Source organism: Geotrypetes seraphini, chromosome 19, assembly GCF_902459505.1.
Source record: "Geotrypetes seraphini chromosome 19, aGeoSer1.1, whole genome shotgun sequence".
NCBI lineage: Eukaryota > Metazoa > Chordata > Amphibia > Gymnophiona > Dermophiidae > Geotrypetes > Geotrypetes seraphini.
Window position 1 is genome coordinate 5,536,538 of NC_047102.1, and position 8,794 is coordinate 5,545,331.

Below are 8,794 nucleotides of genomic sequence, written 5' to 3' on the forward strand. Positions count from 1 at the left end.
TTTTTTTTTTTTTTTAGATGTATCAAAAGGGAGAACGTGAAACTTGAATTCATACTGGCATATCAAAACAGACATATAACAAAGTAAAATAAATACAAGTTAAAATACAAAGGTCCTTTAAACTTTGAACGTGAATGAACCGAGCTCTCCACCAGCAAAATACTTCCGTGGCCTATGAAAGTGCTCTGCGTCCAGCCAACAGGAGATCAAAAATGAGAAGCTCGTCCCGTTCGAGTGTTCTGTCCGTGCGTCAAGAATGAACATCAACTTGATGTAGGCATGACACCACATTTTTACACACAGTAGTCAAATTGTACGTGTGCTACTAATTCCTGAAATAAACTGAAAAGTGTCCAAAATTTGGCTGAGAAACGGAAAATGATCCAATAGCAAACTTTTTTTTTTCCTGTACACGTCCCTAATGAGAAGCGTCACAGTAAATCAGGGCTGGGGCAGGACTAGGAATCATGAATCCAATCAAGATCCCAACGACAATAACATGAATTAGAAAAACAAGTTAAGCATTGTTCACAAAATAGTGACAACAGAGTACTTTACATTTGAAAGTGTCTTCATTATATGGTAGACAATTTTTTAACCACATAATACTAAAACATACCTAAGAGTAAATAGTTCGGAAAGGATGTTGATGTAAAGAAATTATATATAAACTGCAGAGTTTAATCACAGTTGCACTAGGAGCACTTTAGCCTTCTGTTCTCCCACCCTAGTGTCTTCGCTTCCGTCGCTGGTTGGAAGGTTTCGGGATGCTGTCTTTGTATCTGACGTTTGTGTGGAAAAGTCGAACCAACTCATGGTCCTTGTTATCCAGCACTCGAGGCAGGAAAAGTGATGATTTCTGTGTCCTGCGGGTTTTAAACCCTCTTCTGGGTCGGCCCTTGCCATTGATGGACACGTACCACAGTCTCTCTGCGCTGGCTTTGCGTTTGGCCCCAGCCCCACTAGGTATAGTCCGGTACAAGCGGGAGGCATAGGTGTTGTATCCCAACTCATGGATCCTCTCCACAAACTCGCATTCAGCATTGTAGGAGTCCTGCAAGAGAAAGCAGATGATCAGATCTGTCCCCAGAGCAGGCAGATTAACTGAGCATTTTCAAATAGTCTGAAAATCAAGCACCCAAACCAGCAGAAGTTCTCGGGTGCCCTCTGCCCCTTCCTAAGCCTTCCATACAGATCCCAACTGAGAAAATATAGGTAATACCAGAACATAAAAAAGCTGCAATACACATACGAGAAAGAATGCAAGCACAAGAGGTATAACTTCACTACTGTAAGACTGTGTTTTCAGCTAGAGTACATTATACGAATCTGAAGAGTGAATATGCTTCAAAGTATAATATCACCATGGTAATCAAGAAGTCATATGAGACACATATTTAGCAAATAGTATCAAGACAGAAGACATGGTTAGACATAGTAAAATAAACTTTTTCATATGCATTACTTTAATGAAGTATAATATAATTTGCATCCCATCAAATTTTAAGTTGCATGATTATATATATGGAACCTATGCACTAAAAGTAGACTTGCATGCAGAACCAGCTCAAGGGTACCTGACACTCTATGTAAACTTTCAGATATCCACTCCACCTCTTTTGGGGCAGCTACCCCACTTTATTTCAGCATCTTCTCTTCCCTAACATTCCCCATAGTCCAGCATCTCCTCTACCCTTTCCTAATCCCCCATAGTTTAGCAACTGACCTTCCCCTCCCTCCCCATTCAGCATCGCCTTTTCGCATCCCATGTCCATCATTCCCCACCCCCCCTCTGATTTGGCAGTGTTGTGTCAGCAGGAGCTCACTCACCTCCCTCCTCAAAAAGAATGTTTTCAGGAAAAAGAAGTGGGGGAGCCAGAAGTGGAGTGGATGACTTTGGAGGGCTATGACCTTCATGGAATTGGGGGAGGGAGGGAAATGTGAAATTCCTAGAAGAGTCACATATGCTAACGAATACATGGTCAATGTAGCACTGGAGTGAGCAAATGTGGTTCTCAAGATTTCCACAATGAATATGCGTGGGCTTGAGTTGCATGCACTCCTTCCATTGCATACAAATCAATCTCTTGTATATTCATTGTGGAAATCTTGAAATCTCAGCTGGGTTGTGGCCCTCAAGGACCTAGACTGCACATACTAACTAAACCTTAATTTTATAGACCGGGTCATCAACCATAAGGAGCTCGACTCGGTTAACAATAATGGAAAAAAGCATAATACATAAAACATAACAAAGGAAATAAACTAGAATGGTTAGTTTCCAAAGTGTTTAGCAAACAAGAAAGTTTTCAGGGATTTACAGAATACAAATGCATTTAAATTGAATTCTGGGATACACTGGAAGCCAATGTAATTCCTTGAGCAGAGGAAATTTACTCTTGCTGAAAATAAGCTTAGCAGCCGTATTCTGTATCAGCTGGAGTCTCTGCAAACTAACCTTTGAAAGACCCAAATAAATTGAATTACAATAATCCAACCTTGACAAAATAGTTGATTTAATCAATACGGAGAAGTGTTGCTGATGAAAGAGCGCTCTCACTCTTCTCAGAATACGGAGGCTAAAGAAACACTTTTTAACAAGTGAATTTAGTTGATCCTTAAATGTAAAAGATGAATCAATGATAATACCCAATATTAGTGAAGAATACTCAATTTTCAGAGATTCTCCTGAGTCTAGGACCACAGCAGAAGGAAGAGAGGCCACCTTTGGGCCAAGCCATAAGAGTTTAGTCTTGGCAGCATTTAATTGCATCTCATTATATTTATAAATCACATGCTGTCAATTTGTAAAATGTATGTTATCAACATTTGTAATGAGTACTTACTAACAGAAATATTTGTTTTACTGCATACACCTAAAATATGTGTTTGTATTCCTTCATATTATGTAAAGCTGCAGTATACAATATATTGTATATTACCTAATATGCATTAAATTAATAGAGGAATAGCTTAGTGGCCAGTTTTATTTTCACCTATTTAAGAACATAAAAATAGCCTTACTGGATCAAACCAATGGTCTTTCTAGCCCAGAATCCTGTCTTCACAGTGACCAATCCAGGCCACAGGTATCTGGCAGAAACCCGAATAGTAGCAACATTCCACGCTACTGATCCCAGGGCAAGCAGTGGCTTCCCTCATGTCTGTCTCAATAGCAAACTATGGACTTTTCCTCCAACAACTTGTCCAAACCTTTTATAAACCCAGCTATGCTAACCACTGTTACCACATCCTCTGTCAATGCGTTCCAGTTTTATATGCCACAAAAGTAGATATCATTCTTTATAAAAGCTAATGATAAATATATTCTATGATTTGAGCAAAAGCTCTATTTAAAGGTATGATGCTGATTGGGGAGGAGGCAAGGGTTATGCATTTCTAGGCAATCTTCTGTGCCTGTGGAGATATTATTTGAAGAACAAGTCATGAAGCCTCATGGATCTTATATGAAAAAACTTATGTTATTTGATTTTGCCTCTATGGGAAGAGAAAGAGGGTCCTAAGTTAGTCACCCAGTAGAAACCAACAATGTTTATTAGCTCTGCCATTCCAATCTAGATATAAGAACATAAGAATAGTTTTACTGGATCAGACCAATGGTCCATCAAGCTCAGTAGCCCGTTCTCACAGTGGCCAATCCAAGTCCCTAATACCTGGCCAAAGCCCAAAGAGTAGCAACATTCCAGAATCCCCAGAGTAGCAACATTCCATGCTACCGATCCAGGGCAAGCAGTGGCTTCCTCCATGTCTTTCTCAATAACAGACTATGGACTTTTCCTCCAGGAACTTGTCCAAACTTTTCTTAAAACCAGCTGCGCTATCCACTCTTACCACAAAGGGAGAGGAAACTTGACTTCCAGAATGACTTTTATGAACCAAAGGAAATTGTTCCACACAGTAAGTCAAAACAAGTATCCTAAACATCTCTGGTTTCCGAAAACTAAGGGAACAGAGGGAAACTAAGTAAAAGGGTTCTCCTCCCCCTCATGTTTGCTCATGAGTTCACAAAACCCTTAACTCAACCTGAGCGACAAAAGAGCATTTTCAAAAGCACTGAACTGACCAAAGTTGCCGAGAATCATCTTTGGCCAATATATTAACCATGGACGAGTGGCCAAGCTGTGGTTGTGCCAATTACTGTTTAAAACCACAACATTACCTGCAAGAATTAGCTCCCAAGAAGACGACAGCGCAAGTTCATGCTGCTAAGTGACACGTGTGTGACAATAGGAGTCAGGCAAAGACTACCTGTTCAAAACCAACAACAAGTTTTCTGGCACAGGCTCTGAAACCCTACAAAGCCTCTTTGATCTGACCTAACCGTTGCTTAGAAAAAAAACTCGTTAGCAAGTACCACACCTCAAGAGCTTGTGTACCAGCAATATAAAGCACTGCTTAATCTAGTTTGTTTATAATGATACAATTTTTTTAACGTGACCTTCAGAAAGGTTAGGGAGCTACTTAACCTTAGATCCCATTTCCAATGACTTCCAACATCGCTCTTCACCACATCCCCCCTCCCCCCCCCCCACACACGCATTTCGAAAGTCAATGCACCATCACCTCACTGTGTAACACTCAAAGCCCCTGCTAAAGGGTACAAAGGATGTCTGTCTCTTCAAAGCAGCTTTTCTTGTCTCCTTTTTCTTAATTATTAAAGGCTCTGTTAGAAGTTTTTTGTTTGTTTGTTTGTTTTGTCTTGTCTTTGGCTGAAGAGTATGTTACCTAGAAATTGGGCTTATTTGCCTTAAATATGGGCAGGTGGACACTGCTGACTGTTTGCTTTACAGGAGAAAATGGGACTTACTGAGGCATAAAGTCTTCCTCTTTTGTTCATTGCCAAGTACCTGCCGGAGAAAAGGCCTTTGATGGCCACAATTCCCACATCAACAGCTGTTATCTCCAGTATACCTACAAAAAAATACAAAAGAAAGGATTAAAAAAAGCTGCGCAACCCTTCGTCAGCTGTAATTTAAATATACCTTTTCTGTATTCACACAACTTATGAACCTTATTATCCCGTCTGAACTGCAGTGTGGAGGTTATTGGGTGCCCTAAAAAGGAGGGCAGTTTCCAAAAGTTTTGACTCAGGTAAATGGGCCTTTGAAAACTGCCGACCCTCGATGCAGGCAGAACTATGAATTGAAGGCTCTTTGAGTGGCCTTCGGCATCTGGTGGTTTTCTATGACTGGCTGCCCTGGGCAGTCGCCTAGCGTTATCCTAATAGCCGGGGCCGGCTGACGCCCAAAATAAAACAACATCATTCAGTGACAGAAAACGTCACAGGAACACAGAAAGGCTGGAAATAGTGGCTAAAGTCTGATTGAATCGAATGTTTTCAAGAATGAAACTTGCTCATTTTTCTAATCTGTAACAACAACAAGTTCATATCCATTCAAAGGCCCTTTTTGTGAGGTCATTGATGGACACAAGAGCGCCTGACCTCTTAAACCAGCAGACAATGATGCCAGGTTGTCATCTAGACACAAAGCTGCAGCTTAGGGGTGCAAAGGCTCAACTGACAGTAAAAGAGCTTCTCCCCCACCCCATACACACACTTACAAGGGCTGGTGCTTGAGACAGTAACTCTGCAACCGGGCATTATTGTTATCCTTAGGGTAAAGCCACAAAGGTATACCACTAATCTTTGCACTTGGGGTAATCAAAACATCAGTTATAGTTTATAAATCTTTCCTTTTGGCTAAGTCTTAATAATAATATTATAATTTGTAGCTAAAGAGTCATATGATCAAGAAACTGTTTTATTTTACTTTTGTGATTATGATAAAATTAGGACCTGGCGGGCCGCGAGTTTGAGACCACTGCTCTAGCTCATTCTTTGTAATTTAACAAACGGGCCTATTAAACTTGAAAATATTTGCTAGACTCCAAATTAAGGATGTCTCGCTTCTTTTTCAGAAGTACATGGTAAATGGTTCCGTGTGGTCAGATTTCTGGCTGAAATCATCTTCTCACTTCCTTGAACACTTTAGACCGACTGTGGGACAGCTGTTTGAAATAAGGACGTCTCTTGCCGTTCAATGAACCCTGCCAGCTATCTGTAAAGACCTTTGATAAGTAGGGTTTTCCTCTAGGAAATAGCGGTTTTCCTCAGTCGACTTGAGACCATTGATGTTTCCAAATCTCTGTTTGTCATCTGTTTAAACGTTTGAAAAGTATTTGGGTCCTAGAAAAAGATTCAGCATGGATTTTTTTTTTTTTTTTTTAGGACTGTGTGGCGCGGTGGTTGGAGCTACAGCCTCAGCACCCTGGGGTTGTGGGTTCAAATCCCGTGCTGCTCCTTGTGACCTTGGGCCAGTCACTCGGTCCTCCATAGCCCCAGGTACCTTAGATAAGTTAGGGAAAATGCTTGAGTACCTGATTGTAAAACCACTTAAGATAGCCTTGATAGGCGGTATATAAAACACCTAATCTTAAACTTAAACTTTTTCTTTAAACTGCAACCTTAAAAATCTATTAGAGACGAAAAGGGCTACCAGAAACAGTACTTGTAAGAGAGAAACCTTTCTCCAAGCAACACCTAAACTAAACGGCTTCCACAGGTTCTGGCTTTCTTTCAGACACACACGTGCTTAAAAAGTGTCATTCATTTTGGAAACACGTGTTAAATTTGCTCTCTCAAAAGGAAATCTCCAGGAATCCTCTGATTTCCCAAAACAAAAGCAAGCGAAATACTAAGATGCATTTCTATTTTCCGACTTTTTTTTTTTCCTATAGGACTTGTGTACCAGCCCTTGAATGCTGGTTCTGGGGGAGGATATTAGGCCAGAGAAACAGTGACAAAGTGACAGATTAACGGGGTCAGCTGCTGTGGCCGTCCCGTTAGTCCAGTGTCAAAACCCAGTTTAATGGGTTTCAAAATAAATGGCAGGAGCCACAGTCGTCTGGAAAAATAAGGATCGGAAGTGCTTTGCCCTTGAGAGAACCATTTTCCCCTTTGTCTAGGTCAAAAGCAACTGGGCTATTCACTCTTCACTTCCCAGATTATCTACTGATTATCGTTTTTAAGCAGAGTTTACATTCATGGGGGAGGGGGGGGGAATCCTTGACCCCTACATAGCTGGTGAAGCTAGTCAGGAACCCATTTACAGTGGTTTGCTAAAATCAGAAAGGAGGAAAAAAAATGTTCCTTAACAATAACAAAAGTCTAACCTAAAACCTGCAGTTAGGCTTCACTCTGGACCTAGTTAATCTGAAACGCAATAGAATCAAATTGGAGCTTTTTCTCTCCCAACTGCGGAGGATACTTACTAAAGGCACTGGTTTTCTCCAGGCTGCCGTTGATTTTGCCACTTGGGTGGATCTGGAGGTGGTACTTGGTGGCACAGTACAGCTTCCTGCGCCTCGGCGCTCCCCCCAGGTGCTCGTACACTCCGCCGCGCCCCCCCGCATCCCTGCGAAGCCTGGGGTCGCACGCCTGGCCCCGGGGACAAGGCACCTTCGGCCCCGGAGCCCCCCTTTCCTGCCGGCTGGGATCCAAAAAACTCAGCGCCAGGAGCACAGTTATAAGCATTGTGGCATGGCCGAAGCCCGGGTAAGCCTGGGCAAGATCAAGACCCGGTGCCAGGGGGTCCCATGAGAGGAAGGGCTGCTCGGCGGCTTTATCCGCCCCTTTGCATCAGGGTCGGCCTCGGGCTTCCAGCTGCGGGGAGCAGCGATCAGTTCTCCGCGCTCTCCAAAGCGATTGTCGCTGCACGGCCCGAAAAAAAAGAGAGCGAGGGAGCTCCTTGCCCAGCCCCCCTCCCCCCACCGCTGGATTTCATCTGAGGACTAGCGAAATTTCGTTGATCGACAGGGCTTAAAAATAAAAAAAAAAGAACCTTCCGCTAACAACAGCCCTATCTCCGAGCAGATGCTACAGAGGAGACAGACAAGGTAGATAGAATTACACAGCGCTGCACACACACACACACACAGGGGGTGGGCGTGAGTGGAAACCGCATCACAAAGAGGGCAGAGGTTGGAAAAGTCCCCCCCCCCCCCAAAAAAAAAAAAGACCTTGGAGAGATGGATCTCGCTCCTATCAATCCCACATCACAATATGTGACAGCTTAGACGTGACTGATGCAGAAGGAACAGAAAGACACTTTTTCACAAAAAGGGGGCATTAAGAAAAGGGAAGGGGGATTTGTCGGAGGGTTGAGCACTTTTCTGGAGACTTTCAGTTTAATATTGGAAGGGTTTTTCTTCACGCTTAAAGAAAATGGATTGATTGATTTTTTTAAATAAAATTTTTTTTTTTTTTTTTTTAAACCATCTGTCCAGGTAAATAACTCGTTAGGGGGATCCTTAGTATTACTTAAACTGAAATCCACAAATATGCCTTTGAGCAGAGTTTTTGGCCAAATCAACTCATTGACCTTGGTCACTAGGCTCCTTTTCAGTCCGATTTACCATCAATATCTGGAAGAAAAAAAAACAAAAAGACAAGAGTTTCAAAGAAAGCGAGAAAAAAACTTCGTTCATCTTAGCAGCCGGGGACCCTAAAGAAGCTCAGCCTTGGGTCAGGTGGAATGGGCTGGAAAGGGAGAATCAGAATCCCCCCCCCCCCATCTCTGGGAAACTGGCCACTGGGGCAACCCATTCCGGACACATGGTCAGCTTTGAGCCTGAAATTGCTCCCATCCTGGTCGCATTATGGTTTCCATTCTCCTAATTAGCGCCACCGATCTTTCCGCCTTGAGCTTCCTAAGCCATGTTTTCGACTTAATGGGGGGGTTGGGGGAGGAAAGTGGCCATTTAATTCTCACCA

The 8,794-nt window shown here is 42.5% G+C and overlaps 1 protein-coding gene across 1 annotated transcript; it reads right to left on the reverse strand.

Moving 5' to 3' along the window:
- Positions 1–430: 430 nt before the first annotated feature.
- FGF3 (fibroblast growth factor 3) lies at positions 431–7,555 on the reverse strand. The gene is made up of 3 exons (XM_033928932.1): positions 7,294–7,555; positions 4,829–4,932; positions 431–1,054 (listed from the first exon to the last, which is right to left on the reverse strand). Exons 1-3 carry the CDS (start codon positions 7,553–7,555, stop codon positions 728–730), a joined length of 693 nt encoding a protein of 230 aa, XP_033784823.1. The 3' UTR covers positions 431–727.
- Positions 7,556–8,794: the final 1,239 nt, after the last annotated feature.

What these genes read in the sequence shown, in the direction of transcription:
- FGF3 (XM_033928932.1), bottom strand. Translation starts at nt 7,555, where the DNA reads ATGCTTATAACTGTGCTCCTGGCGCTGAGTTTTTTGGATCCCAGCCGG. An exon ending in GGAGAAAACCAGTGCCTTTA is followed by an intron (nt 4,933 to 7,293) that starts GTAAGTATCCTC and finishes ATTTTTTTGTAG; the next exon opens with GTATACTGGAGATAACAGCT. An exon ending in GAGGAAGACTTTATGCCTCA is followed by an intron (nt 1,055 to 4,828) that starts GTAAGTCCCATT and finishes TTTCTCTTGCAG; the next exon opens with GACTCCTACAATGCTGAATG.